The sequence below is a fragment of the Puma concolor genome, chromosome D4 (genome assembly GCF_028749965.1).
Source record: "Puma concolor isolate L17-30 chromosome D4, mPumCon1.1.hap2, whole genome shotgun sequence".
NCBI lineage: Eukaryota > Metazoa > Chordata > Mammalia > Carnivora > Felidae > Puma > Puma concolor.
In genome coordinates, this window is record NC_141679.1 from 45,992,516 (window position 1) to 46,011,693 (window position 19,178).

General features: G+C 42.2%; 1 protein-coding gene across 8 annotated transcripts in view; it reads left to right on the forward strand.

Moving 5' to 3' along the window:
* FOCAD (focadhesin) overlaps positions 1-19,178 on the forward strand; it is a 317,812-nt gene that overhangs the window by 253,454 nt on the left and 45,180 nt on the right. For all 8 annotated transcript variants that reach the window (XM_086685396.1, XM_086685393.1, XM_086685394.1 and 5 more), the window contains 8 exons: positions 1,762-2,000; positions 5,139-5,228; positions 10,831-10,978; positions 13,159-13,278; positions 14,893-15,015; positions 15,488-15,565; positions 16,193-16,264; positions 18,057-18,159. In XM_086685396.1, the coding sequence (XP_086541522.1) occupies positions 1,762-2,000; positions 5,139-5,228; positions 10,831-10,978; positions 13,159-13,278; positions 14,893-15,015; positions 15,488-15,565; positions 16,193-16,264; positions 18,057-18,159 (973 nt within the window). The remainder of the gene's footprint in view (positions 1-1,761; positions 2,001-5,138; positions 5,229-10,830; positions 10,979-13,158; positions 13,279-14,892; positions 15,016-15,487; positions 15,566-16,192; positions 16,265-18,056; positions 18,160-19,178) is intronic.

The following is a 19,178-nucleotide window of genomic DNA, read 5'->3' on the forward strand; positions in this document are numbered from 1 at the left end:
GCTTTATTTCTGGGATCTGCATGGAATTATTCTGGTTCTGCCTTATCAGTCTCCAGTGCTTAGGGAATTATAGTGATCATGGGACAATCAGCTGAGCGGCGGAGGATTATAGTTGATTCGAATAAAAATATAGCACAGGTCATGAACTGTTGCTAAGATCGTGATTTTAGCCTGAAACTCCACTGCCTTAGGTCTTCTCTCTACAACATTCTCTGTGCCTCTGTGTCCTCCTTTTGGGAGGACCTGGTACGTATTCATCTGGGGCTCAGGGTCTAGAACTAGAATTTTAAACTATACTTGGGGACCAAAAAAAAAAATGACTTCTAGATAACGTAGAATTAAACTGGAAAGTAGACTTTACTCAAAGAAGTAATTTCTTTATGATAGTTTGTTTTCTGTCAGACGTGTTCTTCTTTAATGATGGATGAAAAACTGATTATATAGAGGTCTTTGCAGTAGCTGTCTGGTTCTGATATTCACCAGGACAGGATATTCTCTGAGATTTCTAATAACGCTGCTTAGTTCTTGCAAACCAATAAAAATAATCTCTTTCGTAGCCAGCTCAGGGTTGCCTCTTACCTTTGTGCTTTTTGCATTCTTGTGCTTCTTCAAAGCCCTGATTCGAAAGTCACTTTCTTTATTTTCAGTGTTCTAGCAGCTGGGTCATTTTGAATAGTATTGTCATTACGATTGTACCATGTTAGCTGAAAGAATACCTTAGCACGTGTGTGATTTTTATCCTTAAAAAGTGCTAAAGCTTAGCAAATGGGTGCAGAATTAAAAACATCTTTTAACGTGCTTTGACTGCAAGGGACAGCACAGCCTTTATGGTGTGTCTGAAAAGTTGAAGTAGATGACAGTGCCGAGTGATAAATGGGCTTTCTTCCCCACTCGAGCCGTATTTATAAGTGTATTTAACGTCTGTTGGAGCTCCCTAGCATGGGATTCTTGGAAAAGCTGTTCATATTCAGCTGCCCTGTCATTTTATCAGGGCTGTTATTCATTTCTTTTCCCATAATTACATATAGGAAGGCGCATATAGAGCTCCCCATTTCATTTTGAATAGCTGGTTATTGCTTTGTAACCAGAGGCTTTTAGGATTTCAACTTCCTTTTTAATTAAAAGGAATTAACCCCCTGTAGGAAATAATCCATCTACTGGGAAGCGTTCCCACCAAAAATTTTGGGAGATCTGCCAATAGATCCCTGTGCTGAACTTACATTTATTCCTTCATACTAAGCTTTAACCACTCCCCCCTCCTGCCCCCCCAACCCCCCCCCCGCCGGTCCTGCAGCGTGTGCGCACGCACACTCTTTCTTTCTCTCCTAGAAAACTAGCTCTGTACACATTTATAATGTGGCTTGCTGGCTTCTCCAAGCTTGGGTAACTTCACTTTGGGTTCTTTATTATATACGCATGTGGGCTTTCAAAACACTGACATTTTTTTCTGGCTTTATAGTGAGGGAGTTCACACCCTTGAAGAGAAGACACTTAAGATTTTTTCCCCCCCATACTTAAAAGGATATTGTTAATCAGCTGCTTGTTTCAGTGGAAAATCGTATCAGTAAGGAAGAGTGACAAGGTAACCTACAGACAAGCCCAGAAATAGATTTTTTTTTTTAATTGCATTTTTTTTCATCGGCAGGAGAGGATCTAAGAGAAGCTGATATTGTTGCGTTTCGTGCTCTTGTGATAGGTATGCTTCCTTCATGTTTTAAACAAAAGGCCAACCCCCTGTTTTCTTTCTTTGGCATGTCCTAGAAATCCTATTCTGGTGAAAACACAGCCAGTGCCATTGCCCGCTCGGCTGCCGCCACGGCTTTGTCTCTCCTCGTGCAAGTTTTCATTATCTCTTGCAAAGAGAAGGTTGAGGAAATCCTCAACATGCTGACTGCCAGGTTACCTGGGAAACCAAGAGCTGATGAGTCTCAAGCCGTGCAAATCCACATGGGCCTTGCTTTGGGGATGTTTCTGTCCCGCTTGTGTGAGGAGAAACTCAGGTACGGTTTGTTCGCGTGTTCCTCCTTTTCCTCTTTGTGATGTAGGCAGAGGACGTGGCCCACGTGCACCCGCGCGCACGCACGCGCTCTCTGAGCCGCGTGTGCTCGCCAAACTTTTTGACATGGGCAAGTTGGGCCTTTCTTCTCCTTTGTGAGGGAACCTGGCTTGCCTCCAACGCCATCGCGAAGACATGAATGTGTTTTTAGGGCTGCTCTTGCTAAGGTGACGATTGCTTGAAAATCATTCCGTCCTTAGATGAGAGCCCAGGATACACCCCGGTAATAGATATGAGGAAAAGTGTAATCTTCTGGTGCTAAAAATGAAAAAGCTGCTCTTTTTCCTGGTTCATGAGGGTGAAAATAATTGCTGATCCTTTACTGGGATCACTGTAAAATGGGAGACGAAGATTGGAGTATCCCTTATGCCTGAGGTGCTGGGAATTACCTGAGTCACCTGAGAACTGCGTGTACCCAGTTTTAAATATTGCTTTTATCCTGTGCCTTGGCTACATTTTTGTAATCCTTAAAGAGTCTTAATCTGTGCATATTATACTGCGTGCTTTACTCAGTTTGGTCAATCTTGGACTGCTAGCTTTACCCTTGAATGGACCTAACAGAATAGCAAAGACCCAAGTGGAAAATTCCACTAGATGGAAAAGTTGTCTCGTGCATAAATCTACTTTGGTTGTGTTGTTCATTATATTTCTTCTTTATTTTATAACAAATCTTATAATTGTATATATCCAGATTGATTGTAGTGTGGTACAACATGAATATTTGAATATCATGAATATTTAGATGTCGCTGACTTGGAATTCGGCCCCATTTTCCTGCACTGGAAATAGGGTAGTCGGAAGAGGCATCCTGTTGAGATGTTCGATGTCCTTAAACTTCCCTGGTTGGCAGAAATTAACGGTCTGTCCAAAGCCAAGAAACGGTGTCAGTGTGGGTAAACTGGATGACATGACGCTATATTTAGATTTCAGTTAGAAACCAGTGGTTAAGTTTGCATTTGTAATTTACATAGCTTTGTGCAAACACCATTATGTGAAACCTTTAGGAGAACTGCTATTGATCTAGGGAAATACTAGATTTCAGATGATCATTTTCAGCTCTTAGAAACATCTGTCAGACGATTGGGAAGATTGGCTTAGTCTTTGTGATCATAAATGAAACGTTTCTAGAATGTTCATTCTGTTCTGTTCACCAGCATTATTTATAGGCCTGGTTCTGGACATGAACAAAAAGCTGCCCTTTGCATGTGAATTGACTGTTACATATCTTGTGTGTGCGACAGAACACAACATATTTTTGAAAGGCTTAAAACTTGAAAGTGATTTTTTTTTTCCCTTTGCTACAATGCTACAAATGGCAGTTTCTTCACCATCTGTGTTCATGCTCTTTCTTCAGTATCTTTCAAGCAACATGTTTTACAACTAAAAATGAGCCATGGCAGTTTAATTCCAGGCAACTCACTTCATCCCATCTTGGCTCTGGCTCCTTTCTTCATTAGTTTAGGATGAGATGCTGCTGGGTTTAGGGCTTGACAAGCTCGCATGTGTGGTTAATTTAATCATGCTACCTTGAGAAACTGGTTCCTAGATCGGCTTCTACCCCTCTCTGTCTTACGTGGCTTTGCACGTGCTGGACAGCCTGGGGAAGGACACCAGGAAGCGCTTTCCAAGGCCAAAGGCCCTCAGAATAAGTTCAAATTTTCACTTTGCTCTCATAATCTGTCTGGATAGCGCGCTTCATCCTTTGGTCAGTGTGTTTACACTGTAGCCAGTGGTATAATTATTCATGGTTCCCACCTTCCTAATTTTCTGGAGGAGAGGAACCTAAAGTGTTTACTTTTGGTGCCAAGAAATATTTTACTAGATAATGACGGTGTCACCAGATAATGACGTTTTCGGAGGAAGTTTCCGTTTTTCTAAAATTAAAGTAAGCATTTTGAGAGCTGTTGGCCCTGAATAGCCAGTGCCATCAAATAAGTTGCCCAGTATGACCCCTCAGGGGAACAGGATTAGGACAGTATGTTGGTCTCAAGTATGAAAAATCACCCTGTAGAAGAGAATCATGGCCATCCATTTTTAGCTAAGGCTTAGGAGAAAGTCACCTGAATTTAAATTCCAGTCTAGAATTTATTCAGAAAAGCATATTATTCTAAAGCTTGCTGCTGTCATAACTCCCAGAGGATACCGGTAGGATCTCTTTAGCATTTGTTTAGGATAGTTAAGTATATTTTACTCCAGAGAACAGCTATAATAAGGACTTATTTAGTCAAAGCTATTAAAACTGTGTGTGTGTGTGTGTGTGTGTGTGTGTGTGTGTGCATGCGCGTGCGTGTTCTCGCTGCAAAATGCAATCCTTCACCTCAGGCAAAAGTACTATATTTTTGGTTTGGGAAGACCTTATTTAAAGTGCTCTCTGGCTGTTTGGCATTCCTGGGGCCGCATTCCTCTTAGCGTGGTCCGAGGGGGCAGCAGGAGAAGTGACATCTTAGAAACCCCTTGATAAAAAAAGTGTTGGTGATGAAACCCACAACTCTGCCTGAGAAAACAGCCATAGAATGACCTTGTAAGTTTTGTTTTACTACAGAAGTCATAGCCCTCACCAAGACCATTGCAAAACCACATCAATTACTGTATAAAGGCAGGGAAAATAAACGACTGGGGTTCCCCTCCCCGCCTTTGAAAAAAGGAGTAGAGCTTACCAGCCTTCCCAATTGAGACATGAAATCAGAAGTAACGGTCTTTGCAAGAAAAGAGATTTGGAATGATTATTGATAATATCAGCTTAGTGGGTTGTCAAATATTCCGAAGAAAATCACCTTGGCCTTCTTGAAAATGTTTTTGGAATTCCGATTTTGGTCTTTTTCAGTGATTTAAAATGTGAATGGGCTGAGGAAATAACAAAAGTAGTCATTTTTGAGTTTATTGGTTTACAAGTGATGCTACTGTACAGAAACTCAATAATTCTCTGTTTGCAAAATAAGTATATGTGAGTCATCAATATTGTGACTTTTATTTTTTTTAACAAAATGTATTTTCACTAAAATATTAAGAGGAAAATATTAAATGGTATTTTGGACATGTGAATTATTTTCAGTAATTCAGTTTTTCCTCTTGCTTTGCCTAGTGATATATCTGGCCAACAGATGAACCTCCTTCTGATGAAGTCTTTGGATGCCCTGGAAAATTGCTGCTTTGATGCTAGTCTTGAATATAAGTATGTTGATTTCCTTTCCTCTCTGATATTTAGGCATCAAATCTTCCTCTGCCATGAATTTTGCATTATATCGTGAAGTAGTCATAGGACTTGATCTCAAATTCGTTCACAAAGAGTTTTTCAGTAATTATCAAAAACCTGTAATTAAAGCTTACTTGTTTCTGGGGTGCCTGGGTGGCTCAGTCAGTTAAGCGTCCGACTTTGGCTCAGGTCATGATCTCGCGGTTCGTGAGTTCGAGCCCCGCATCGGGCTCTGTGCTGACAGCTCAGAGCCCGGAGCCTGCTTCGGATTCTGTGTCTCCCTCTCTCTCTGCGCCTCCCATGCTCATGCTCTGTCTCTCTCTGTCTCAAAAATAAATAAACATTAAAAAAAAATTTAACGCTTACTTGTTTCTAAAAACCATGTTTCAGCAATAGTTTGCTTCAATACAGAGCAATGCACGTCACTTCATGGCTGTCGTTGTTACTAATACCTTAGTTCTGTCTTGTCGTTATCATATGGAGCATGTATCTGGAGACTTATGTGCATGACTTAACCTTTTTAAATGGTTGAAATTTGATTGGAAATTTGAATGGTTGAATTTGATTGGGTGAAGGGAGCCTTTGACCCATGATTTAGATCTCCCTTGTGAAACCCAATGACTGAGGAATCAAAATGGAAGCAAAACATAGGTTATATCAGGGGGTCCCAACCTCCTCTGTGTCAATAGGTTCTCCTTGTCTTGCCCCAGATCTCATGCTTTTTAGAGATTTTGTCTATTAAATATCTTAAAATTTGTGAAGGGTGACCAAAACCAAAACAGAATACTTAGTAAACAATACCTTGTGCCTGGCTGGCTCAGTCAATAGAGCAGGCAACTCTTGATCTCAGGGTTGTGAGTTTGAGCCCCGTGTTGGGTGTAGAGATTACATAAAACTAAAATCCCCCCCCCACAAAAAAACCTCAAAAAACTAAGGCTAACTAACCGTACTCCTTTAGTGAGACATTTAATGTTTTAATTAGTCTGTGTTTGTGTGGGAGAAGGTACAGTTTTATTAGGCTTTCTGAAACATTGACACCCTTGAGGACCTACATTGTATCTTTTTGGACTTCCACATGTTTTGGAACCTCAGGTTTAGATCCTCTGAGGTTCATTATTATTAAAAAACTCAACAAAGTGTAAGCACTAACCTCCAGTTTATGAACCCATTTACTTTTTTGCTGTTATGGGCACTGTTTAGATACGAGTGTTTACATTGGTGGCCCTTTAGGAACTTGTGATCTGGCGTGACATTCGTATCATCTAGCCTGTTAAGTAAGTGCAGACTAACAAAAGAGTAACTAGAAGTAACTGCCCATATTGTATATTTCATTATGGGTAGACCATGAACTCTTCACTTTGTAGGTGGTAGTTGTAGGGTCTTCTCTGAAATGCAGGCTGAGATTAGATAAGAATCGTTGACACCCACCCAGTTTATCACGAAACATGTTAAGGATGAAATGAGATGTTTTAAGAGCGTGACTTTGAATATGGGAAAAGAGAGTTTGGGGACATGATTGAAGTCTCTTGAACGTCAAAAATGATTTAATGGAAGGGATAGGGCCATCTAACTGTTGCTGGGTCTGATGAAGAATTGGTATTTTTGAGTCCAATCCATGTATTGGTGGTGTTGCCTTTTACAACCAAGGAGTAAGATACATTTCTCTCCCCACGCCCACCTCCCACCCCAGTCCTACCTTTTCCCACGGGTATCCATCATGGCTGTAGCTCAGGGTATATAAAATTGGGTACACATTTATGCATTAACATGTTGCAGGCTTTCAGCCAGTTGGAACAATCAGGAACGACTTTCACATGTTATCTCCACTAATCCGCAGGAAGTTTGTTTCAATGTGAGGGGAACCATAGAGATAACTGAATTGTCCACAGTATGGGTATTTATGCTTACAAAAACCTCCTATGTCTAAGTGTATTTAACTTTAAAGTTAACTTTTTATATTGATAAGATTCTTATTTCATTCTTCTTTCATGATTCTTACCTCCTTAATGATGAACCATGTTTGAGAGAGGGAAGGATGGGCCTAGCCTACGTTGTCGGACTTCAAAGCCATTTTTCTGTCTTGCCTAGTTCTGTGTGGAGAACACATTTCAGTAGAAAGAAAGCGATTTGACACCTGATAGTATGGTAGTTACTATTTTTTTTTAACATGTGGGTGTGTCTCACTATTAGAGAGAGAGAGAGAGAGAGAGAGAGAGAGAGATTCTAACTAGGCCCAGGCATAAAGTATTCCCCCCGTCTAATGAGATTCAGGAGTCTAGGGCGGTCCTCTCTCAAGTGAAATAGTGGAAGCATTACCAGGGGGTAGTTAATAGATCTGGGAGCGTGCTACCTCAAGTGACAGAATTCACCCAGAGCAAATTCACCACGCTTCCTTGATTTAATGGACACGTCCCTGCTGAGAGAACCCTGCACCTGGTCTGGTCGGTGTTCGTGGCCCAATCGCTTACATTTTGCTGCCATCTAGTGGTAATTACTGTGCCATTGCAGTCCTCCCAGCCTTAAGCAGTCCTGCCATCCATCAATGACCTGAGCATTGGTTAATTACTATTGAGCTTTTACAAATACGATAACATTTGTATAGCACTTTGTAAAGGGCAAAGCGCTATACAAATGTTAACTGTTATTAGAACTAATTATTAGATGGCCTCGTACTCAATCTGCAGGAGTGCCCACAATAAAGTAAGGAATTGAAGATTCATCTGGTTAATTTTAGAAAAAATGTGTCATGATAATCTTTATATCTCATTTGGTATAGCAACACCCATAGCGGAATTGCACAGCTTTTAAGTTGTAGATTTTCTTTTTGCCAGTGATATTTTAGTATGCTTGAACAAGAGATTCAAGTAAGTCAGGACATAATAGGGCATATGATTTTACAACTTAAATTCTCTTTATCGTTTGTTAGTACTCTTAGAGATTCATGTTATTAATTCCAAAACCTGAAATTAACACCTAATATTATAATATGTTTTTATTTTATCTGTCTGAGGCACCACTGTGGAACTCCTTTTTGTTTTCATTGGAGAGAAAGCTGTGAAAGCTACCTCTGCCCAAGTCATTTTTGGTTTAGAGCTGGCAAACATATCAAAGGGAAGCTAAAATGAGGTAAATGTGTAGAAATGCTGACCTAAGCACCTAGAAGAATCTTTAAGACTTAGGACAAAAAATAAACTCATTAAAATATGGATAATTTGGAAATCAGAAGAAAACATCGGGAGTAAAGCTTTAGGACTGCCTTCCTGGTGCATGCTGGAAAAATGAGCCAGAGTAGAAGGAGTTTAGGAGGTCAATAGATGCATACACTGTAGCATATTTATATTGGCACACTGATATACATAGTTAGATTATGGATTCACACGTGACAACAGGCATCGACAATTGTAGCAATGGATAGAATCATTAATGATAACCTTGCCCAAGAATAATTATGCTGTGATAATATTTAGGTAAATGTGAGCTAGAAACCAGGATGTCTTTTTCTAAGCCTTTGTGCCCGTATGCTTCGGGATGAAGAGGAACTTCATTCAGTCCAGAGGATAAAGGTTTTTGGCATGCCCAGAATAGCCAAAAGCAAGACTTAGATACCTGCTATTTAGTTTTTTATAATTTTTTCAATGTTTGTTTATTTTTGAGAGAGAGACAGAGTGAGAGCAAGGGATAAAGAATCTGAAGCAGGCTCCAGGCTCTGAGCTGTCAGCACAGAGCCTGACGCGGGGCTCGAACTCATGAACCAGGGGATCGTGACCTGAGCCGAAGTCAGACGCTCAACTGACTGAGCCACTCAGGTGTCCCTTAATCACATTTTGTCTAACTCTATCTTTGATTCTAATTTGGTCAAATTTTTACATGCATCGGTATAGAAAGATAGCCCCCCCCCCCCACACACACGCACACACAAGAAAAAAAAAACAAAACAAAACCTTCCCTGTCGATCCTAAATAGAAACAAGGACTATAAATCCATACTAATGAAGAGTGCCTTTCCTCTTTCAGAAACATGATTTGTCTCAAAAGCACGCAGCGTTCAGATGTTAGATGCTGATTTAACTGGTTGGCAGTGCATTATGCTAGTTGAGCTAGTTGTTAAGTTCATGTAAGCTGTAATAGCACTTCTGCCTGAGTAATGATGGATTATTACTGCAGTAGCTTCTTTGCAAAGGATTTCCTAATGCCAAATAGTTAACGCCATAGAACCTGGAATAACGTGCTCTAGATAGGGTGCCTTCTCATAGGCAATTTCATCCAGGCATCATACGGGGCACTGAGAGGGGCCTGGGATTGGGCAGACGGAACAGAAGGCTGGGAGTCCGAAACCTCTGTCTTCTGGCCGTCATCTGCTGGAAACTCTCCATATGGCCTTGAACAAATCCTGCAGCGTCTCTCTCCTCTTGAGTGTCTTTTTATCAGATGTGGATGCTTCGTTTGCAAGAGGTGTTTATATATAGTGTTTATATATAGAGAGAGGTATATATAGTATATATATATACTATATAGTATAGTTACTATATGAGAGCAAACTGACAGAGCATATGGGCAGTGAAACATGTTACTGGAGAAGTGCCCTGGAACGTCGTCCTAAGCAGCAGATACCGTGCGAGGCAAGCCAAACCAGAATCGGGATGATTTCTGAAATGCTCGGCATCTCCTCAGTTCAAAACACAATGGTGACCAAAACCTTTTTTTTTTTTCTTCTTAAGTAGAAAATCGCCCTCCAGCTGCATGATCTTATCATCCTAACCAGAAGTTTTCCGGGAGAACAGTTTTTGTTTTTTTCCTTCAAATGGATATGTGTTCTTTCACGAGAATTGGGGCACAAAGCCCAAGATTCCAATTGAATTGTCACATGGGGCAACTTTTGACAAGCCTGTCATTTGTCCATTTTCTCTTCTGACCCAGTAGTACTCCGAGGGATCAGAGGGGAGAAGAGGACTAATGTCATTGTGCACAGACAAATACATAGTTTAAGGACGAAATTCCACTTGTGGATGTTGACTAGGAAACATGAAGCACTTAGTTGCTCATCATCATGCCTTGCAATGCGTCCCCCCCCCCCCCGCCCCCTGCCCCATTATTAGATGTCCTCAGCTCGCATCCTGAGACGGAGTCTTCTCTCCCATGCAGTTAATCATGGTGCACTCAATATGTGGACGTAGAGGGAGGGTGCAGAGGACCATGGCATTTCTCTAAGGGTAGACGTAGAGCTGCTTTCACCTGACTTTTTATTCGTCTTCCTACCTCACCCTAGAGTTTAAGTGAAACCTATTTCATGTTTTCGTTTGTTCTTCTCCAGTGGGTACACAGCACTAACGCGGGCCACGGACACTTGTTTGAATATATAGTTTTCCTTTTGAGGGGGGCGGTGGGTGCACCTGTCATGGTTCATGGGGCACACTTATATCCCAGACAGCGGATCTCGAAGCCAGCCATCTCACCTCAGGCTGAAGAGCAGTATAAACTCACGTGATAAGTGAAGAGTGGTGATGTGGGTTTCTGGTGATTTTAACACCTCATTTTTTGTGGGTTTTTTTTGTTTGTTTGTTTTGTTTTTCTTTGCATCCAAGCACGGGCTGTATATTGGGAGTTGGACTTGTTCTGTCCCTCATGAGCCACAGCAGCCGAATGGAGTCTCGAGTTCATGTGGCAGCATCGCTTCGGAAGCTGTCTACCTACCTGGATGACAGTGGGAGCCAAAGCAGAACATTTCAGGAGGTAGGAGCTGGAAGTGACGGCTTTCTTCCCTTTGTTTTTTGTTTTCCTGTTGCTGCTTATTTTCTACTTCTCGTGTTTTGGTCACCCTGAAATTAAATTCTTCCTCAGTTTCGGGCCAGGATAAGGAGAAAAATCTGAGTGGCAAACAACCTATGTTAGATCATAAGGTTTCAAATTGTGCAGCTGTTTAAATCAACTCAGACTTAAATGTGGCATAGAAGATAAGAGCCTTTAGTGAATGCAAAAACCTAAGTCAGCATCGCCAGAAGGCACTTTCTGAGAAGAGCTGCGATTTCCGATTTCCGCAGGAAGGTTAAATGGAGATATTTAGAATTACGCTCCAGCCAAATGTGACTATAAAAGATGGCCCGGAAGAAGCCTAAGAAACTGCAGAGCGAAAAGGCATTTGATTTTTTTTTTTTCCCCTTTCCTCGTGTCAGCCAGCATGAAAAATCATTGAGGAAATTCCCTTTACCACCCTTCACGAAAAGATTTTTCTTCGCGGCGCAAAACTACGCACAACTGCGGCCTGTGTGACGCAGCTTGCGCGAGTCGCCCGCGTTCCGAGCGACCGTCCGAGGCGCGTGTCTCTGAGCCCAGGTGAAGCTGAACCGCCTTGTGTTCTTCTTTGGGAGGACCCGGGGACGACCTTTTGGCCTGGCCGGATTCTCTGTCTCATTAGAGCAGATTCTATTTTCTCCGGGACTGCCCGGGAGCCATTGATGAATTACATAATGGCTGCTGTGTTTCCCTGCTCGGCCCCTTCGCTTTCCCCAATGGGACTTGTCGAATCGGTGAATTTCTTTGGGGCACGGAGGGTCGCAGTTTTGTTCCAACACAGGCACCGCATTTCCATTTTGAAAGCAGTGGCAGAACACGGGCTGAAAGCACGTATTTTTTTGTAAGCCCACGGAGGAAACTTTGCCACCAAGGGGCGACGTGATTAGTGAAAGGAAGGCAAGGTTTTTTTTACAACTGCTGCGTCGGCCTGCCTTGATGTTTCGATTCCTAAGGCTTGAGCAGGCAGTTTTGTCTTTCCCCACCTCTGATGTTTTATTATCCAACCTCTACCTTGGAAACGGCTTCCTTTCTTCACGCCGTACCGACCACGGTTGGGAGTTGAACCTTTCCACCGGGCCTTAACGGCATCTTTGTAAAGGAGGGCTTCAAGAGGAAAGTGGGAGGCAGCAGGGAGGGGATGATGAACCGTGATGTGCAAAACTTGAGGCTCAGGTAGATCGAGTGACCCGCCTCAAGTTACTTAGCCCGGAAATGGTCGACTGGGGACATACACCTGAGTGTGCGTGCTCTCGACTCCCAGCATGCTTTTTTACTTATAATTAATTCATATATTCGTTTACTTATCTATTCATTGATTTATTAAATTAGCACCCCGGTGCTCTGTGGGAAGTAGTATTACCTCTATTTTACACAATTTATGTGACCCTAAAATCCATGTGCCTGGTCCATTATGCCCCACTCCTCCTAAAAGACAGTCTTAATGCAGCAAGGTTGTCTTTTTTAAAAAAATTTTTTTTTTAACGTTTATTTAGTTTTGAGACAGAGAGAGAGCATGAACGGGGGAGGGCCAGAGAGAGAGGGAGACACAGAATCTGAAGCGGGCTCCAGGCTCTGAGCTGTCAGCACAGAGCCCGACGCGGGGCTGGAACTCACAGAGCGTGAGATCATGACCTGAGCCGAAGTCGGACGCTTAACCGACTGAGCCATCCAGGCGCCCCAATGCAGCAGGGTTTTAACTTCTTTGAATTTCCTCTCCTGCTTGGCCTTGGATCAGAGCACATGGCTATTAGAAGCTAGCATTCACTGGGGATAAAAATCTGCCTCTGCTGTTGATTCATGCTGTGTCCTCCCATGAGATCATGATGGAACTTTTTGGTTTTGAGTCCAAAGACCTGGGTTTGAATCTCGCCTCTGTCAGTTGCAAGCTGTATGTAGTTGAGCCTCAAAGTCCGTACCTGTAAAGCAGGAATCGTGACACCCACCTCCTAACGTTGTTGGGACACGTGAATTGGGCGGCGGAACGGTGCCCGGTCTATGGTTGGTGTCCTTGAATCCAGTCCTTATCCCGGGGAGAAGTTTGGCAAAACATCGGTGTCAGCCGAATTGTGTTCTTTTGTTTGCACTCATGAAGAAACATTTTCCGCTGTCTTTTCGTCTAGGTCCTTGCCTATACCCTCAGCTGTGTATGCACATCAGCATTCAGTGCCGGAATCATTGAGGCTACCGAGGCTGAAGATATCATGAACAAGCTTCAGCTGTTGGTAGAAAACAACCAACAGGTTGGAATGCGTGCCGTGATTACAACTCTCTTGGGGTCTCCTGTTGCTGCTGAGTCCTAATTTTGACTAACTCAGAATTGGACTGTAGTGGGGCTTTTTTTGTGTGTGCCCAGAACTAAAGAACTTCTAACTCTTCTCTCTTGTCACTGCTCTAGCCAACAGTCAGAAGTGTCTTTTTTTCTCTCCTTATGTTCTATGTTCTTTGGGTATGAAAGACTTTTCTCTCTCCCCATGTATTGTTCTATATTTATAAAATCTTAAAACATGTGGCTAGGGGAAGGTAAGGCTAGCGATAACAATTTGTAAAGATATAAATACACAGAGGACTCTGATAAGATGAAACCTCAGCAAATTCAAAGCAGAGAACCCCTGTTCATGACCGGATACGCATGTGACAGTTTAAATACCTGCAAATTAAAGGGGCATCTGGGTACCTCAGTCAGTTGAGCTTCCATCCTCGGCTTAGGTCATGATCTCACAGTCCATGGGCTCAAGCCACGTGTTGGACTCTGTGCTGACAGATCAGAGCCTAGAGCCTGCTTTGGATCCTCTGTCTCCCTCTCTCTGCCCCTCCCCCACTTGCTCTCTGCTCTCTGTCTCAAAAACAAACATTAAAAAAAACAAAACAAACAAACCTGCCAATTAAATACCCTTAAAATGTTCCCTCTGAAATATTATTCAGCCTTCAAAAGGAAGGAGGTTCGAACACATGCCACGGTGTGGGCGAATCTTGAGGACATTATGCTAAGTGAAATGGGCCAATCACAAAAAGAAAAATACTGTGTGATTCCACTTGCACAAGATACTTCGAGTAGTCAAAAGCACTGAGACAGAAAGAAGAAAGGTAGTCGCCGGGGGCTTGGAGAGGGAGAATAGGATGTTCTTATTTAAGGGATATAACGTTGGAGTTTGCAGGATGAACGAGTTCTGGCAATGGATGGCGGTGACGGTGGCACAACAGTATGAATATGTTTAATGCCACTGAACTTACACTGAAAAGTGGTTAAGACAGTAAATTTTATGTTATGTATATTTTACGACAGTTAAATTGAAAAAAAATGCTCCTTCCCCATTTGGATTTTTATGGGTTTCCCATGGTCTCGATTTTGGCCATCGTGAATTATTGCAGGATTTGCTGGTTATTAGCTAATATTGCTTTGTTACTGTTTTACGGTCGTATGACTGCACACTTAAATCCAGAATAGGTCTTGCAACGCCAAAACGTGGAGGTTTGCGTATGCTGTACTCGTTTCGGGACTTTCTCTCCTCTTGTTTGGGAGTTGACTTGGCTTGCATGATCTACCTTGGTATTTTCACCCTAATTCCTTCTGAAAATTTGGATCATTTGAGTCAAGTCTCGTAACAGTCCGGTCTTACTTTCCTAAAAGAAACCATTCACTGCAGCTGAATTCCCTAGTGAGACTGCAGTTTCTGTTGCAAACCAGAAGTCTTGATTTAAAAAAAAATCTGCAAATCTCTGATTTTCAGATGGCAGGAGAAGGTGTCAGTAGGAAAGGGAGCCCCTAGAAGTGCTTGGTTGCTGTCTATCGAGTTCCTGATCCGTTCCATTCTTCTCCTGTTTCCTTACCCTTTGTTTTTCCCTTGCTTATGCAGACGTCAGGTTTTGCCCTAGCGTTAGGAAACCTGGTTCACGGATTGTCTGTGTGTGGACACGGAAAAGCGGAGGACTTGGGCCACCGGCTGCTCCCTGCCTGGATCAGAATTGTTCTGACAGAGGTAGGAGGTCACGTCCTGCATGTTATTTTATATTTTTATAAAGGAAAAAAGAGCTATTTTATTAGGCCACTTATAGGTGCTGCTGAGGTACACAGCCCAACAGTAAAAGAATAGGCAATTTCAAACAAAAGAGATGCAGGAACTTTTAATCCCTTATAAATGATCTATCCTGTCAACTATGACAGCTTTTTTTTTTTTTTTTTTAAGAGGCTACTTTCTCAGTGTTTTCATTGTAAAGGCGCATTGGGGTTTTGAAAAATAAAAACCAACAAGAAGCCGCCTGTGATCTAATAACTTCAACCTATTACTTTATTCAAGTCTGCTGCCATTTTTGGTTTAGGGATACGGGTTATGTTGACCCTACAAATTTAGTACCATTTTGACCCGTATTTCTCTGTGATAGAAAAGGTTTTTTTAGAATTCAAACCCAAGGACCGTTTGCCTCTTGACATATCCGATGCTTTGTTTCCAGGGCACTCCGACAATGCTCTGTCTTGCAGCTCTTCATGGCATGGTGGCCTTGGTGGGCTCTGAAGGGGATGTAATGCAGGTAAAAACAACAAAAGAAGGGAAGAATCTGAATGTGTACATAGCCACGGCAAGAGGAGCATGCCCAGTATCTCAGTATGCTAAGGACAGAATACATGGTCACAGTAATGGTTGTACTGGGCTTTTCAGTGCCTTGATTTATAGAAAATCGCTCTGGGTTAAGAATTTGTTGTTAGAGATTTGTTCCCTTTTTGTATCTGGTGTATAGGAATTAAACTTAGCTTATGTACTTTCCACAAAGTTCCCTGCTCGAGAAAAGTGACCAGATCGTAAGAAATTTAAGTCATCCATAAGAAACTCCGTTTTGTATCTGTGATGTTTAAGTTTCTATCTAGTATATTACGTCCACAGTGGACACATGTATGTTTCAGTTAACAAGTAATTCTAAGGAGCACCCGTGTCTGTACAGTGAAGGTGTGTTAAGTGAGTGCTACGGAACTGGTTCCAGGAAATCGATGATGAATACAGCTTGGGCCCTCCCCTCAAGGAGCCCATAGCTTTTGTTTTTGAGATGTAAAGACGCAGTGGCAAATTATAGCATAGCTTAGAAGATGATAGCTCATACACTGCGAATACCATCGTTTACTTTTTTGGGGAATGTTGGAGTGGGTATTTCTTTTTCTTTCAGCTGAAGGCAGAAGCCATCCAGACCTCTCATTTTCAAGCCAGACTTAATGAAGTCATTAAAACTGTAACTCAGGTGAGAAGAGGGATTTAAAGTCCGTGGATGGGAAAATGGATACTCCCTTTTATTGCCTTTCTCTGATGATACAGACTTTTGCTTGAAACATGGGGAGATCTCTGGCCATTCACATTGAGTCCAAGCAGCGTTTGAGAGTGGCTTATGCCCCTGTGTTTGCCAACAAACACCCACTGCCTCTGGAGAAAAAGCGGTCTGTTTGATCTAACTTGAGTTGGCATTGGTTTCCTTTAAAACTTAAAACCTGACCCCGCAAGGAGTGTTAGGTCCTAAGGACAAAGTAAAATGGAGGGTGACCAAAGGAAGGGCCCGTGTCGAAGTAGAATAGTCAAGAGGCACTAGTTCGCATGTAACTGATAAAACTATTTGGGTAAATCATTGTCAGCATTCTTGGCTAGAGAACGAGTCTGTTCATCGGCTGCAAAATAATTTTATATTTTAAGATTTTTACTTTTAAAAATGTACTAATTTCATTGCGTCGAATGTGAAAGTACAGAATGAAAGAAGCTAAAAAAAAAATCACTGATGGTCCTCACAACTCGAAGCAAGTGTTTGTAAAAATTGGTCATAAATCTTTTCAAGAATTCTTAGTTCCTTTGCATAATTGGCATTCTTAGTACATATAGAACTTTGTAGATGGCCTTTTCAAGTAGTCTTTTCATTTAGCATACTTTTTCTCATTATTGTAAAATACAGCTGATTATCACACCTACCACATAAACAAGTTTTAGTGATTTGTGCCTTTAAAAGCAAACATAAATCTGGGGCGCCTGGATGGCTCGGTCGGTTGAGCATCCGACTTCGGCGCAGGTCATGATCTTGCGGTTCGTGAGTTCGAGCTCCACGTCGGTCCCTGTGCTGACAGTTCGGAGCCTGGAGCCTGCTTCGGATTCTGTGTCTCCCTCTCTCTCTGCCCCTCCCCACTCACGCTCTTGTCTCTCTCTCCTCCAAAAATAAACAAACATTCAAAAAAATTTTTTGAAAGCAAACATAAATCTCTAAACAGAAGAAACTCTCTCAATGTATGAATACAATTCTCAAGAAAAGAATTATGCTGAAACTTAAGTTGCTCTACTTGGGAGAAAAACCGATAAATGAAAACTCTTACTGAACAAAATCCTTATGATGAGTGATAAAGCAGTAATAGAACATTACTTAGAGGACAAAATAACATCTCCTTCCATCCTTAAAGGTATTTTATTCTTAAATAACTAACACCTTTTTTTTTTTTTCCCCCACTCTCGGGACTTTTTTTCCTTTTTAAAAATATTCCTTTGAGGGGCGCCTGGGTGGCTCAGTCAGTTGAGCGTCCGACTTCAGCTCAGGTCACCATCTCACGGTTCGTGAGTTTGAGCCCCGCATCAGGCTCTGGGCTGATGGCTCGGAGCCTGGAGCCTGCTTCCGATTCTGTGTCTCCCTCTCTCTCTGCCCCTCCCCCATTCATGCGCTGTCTCTCTCTGTCTCAAAAAATAAATAAACATTAAAAAAAATTTTTTTTAAGAAAAAAAAAAATATTCCTTTGAGACCAGCTGACTCAGTGAAACCTGAGACCACCAATGCTACCTCCTATCATGTTTGACTGATTGATTCGTTAATTCAGCAATAGTTGTTGATCAGCTGTATGTCCAGGGTTTAGAAGACTACACATGTGACCTTACAACTTGTCATGGAGCTTGTCATTACCAGACAAGCTACCACCTCGTTAAAGATAAACGACTTTCTATGAGTGACCTTTTATTAAGTGGCGTTTGGATCTTGCCCCATCATTGCACTGTCACGTTTCCATCCATAGGTCATCAGCGTGTCTGGAGTGATTGGTCTTCAGTCAAATGCGCTCTGGCTTCTGGGCCATCTTCATCTGTCTACTCTGTCCTCGAGTCAAAGTAGGACCTCCGGTAAGGCTGGACTCTTAGAACACTGGAGCTGGAAGGAGGGATTGCTGACTGGAGGCCATGTACTTTGTTAAGAGCATTACTCTTGGCAGCCGCCGTAAGTGGTGGCTGTCACCATCCCCATTTTACATCAGGAGAGGATGCTCTGTGGAGAGGCTTCCTGGCTTGCTCAGGATCACGTGGCCGTAAGTTGTAGACGCAGCTGACCTGCCATCGCTTGGCTTCCCCCGCCCAGGCTTTCGTCCTTCTTCCTCTCTGCCTCCCTCAGAGAGGAGATTAGACATTCAGCCTAACCCCGTGTTTCACAAAGCAAGCTGAGGCTTAGAAAGATTATGTGACTTCCAAGTGGCGTTAGCGTGGTGACAAATCTAGGGAGTAGGCACCAGGTCCTTGAGGCTTGGAAGAGAGTTCTTTTTATTTTTACTTTATGGAGTTACACTTTGCATAATACTCCAGTTTCACTGAAAGCCTCTTCACATATGACTGGATTTCTTCTGGCCCCTGTTTTTAAGAAAACAGTGGGGTAAGTACATTCAAAGGTGTGTATGAACTTGGCCTTGAAATTGAAATCCTAGCTCTTAACATAGCAAGGGTTTTTTTTTTTTTCCTTTTCTATTTCCATTTTTTGGAGAAAAGCAGTAAAAAAATATTTGCAGTTCTCACCTGCCTAATGTATGTTTGCACTTGGAGGTTTTCCGAGGAAGGCATCACTGCACTACACGGGGACCTAAATCTGCTCTTTGCTCTTTATAGAATCTTGACCCCCTGGCTCTCTTGGACCCAGGCCAGAGAGGTTTAGCTACCAAAGATTTCTCATTAAAACCTAGTTTCGCGTATCCCCTGACAGGTAGTCTGCGGACAGCATCACCATGAACATGTAGCACTGTAATTACTGTTTCCCTCGCTTTCAATCACTCCTTAGCTATAGAAATAGGACATGGTTCTGCAGCGCTCCCAATATAATGAACTCGAGACAGCCGGAAGCTGTCATGTTAAATGGGGAAAAAAGAAAAAAAAAACCA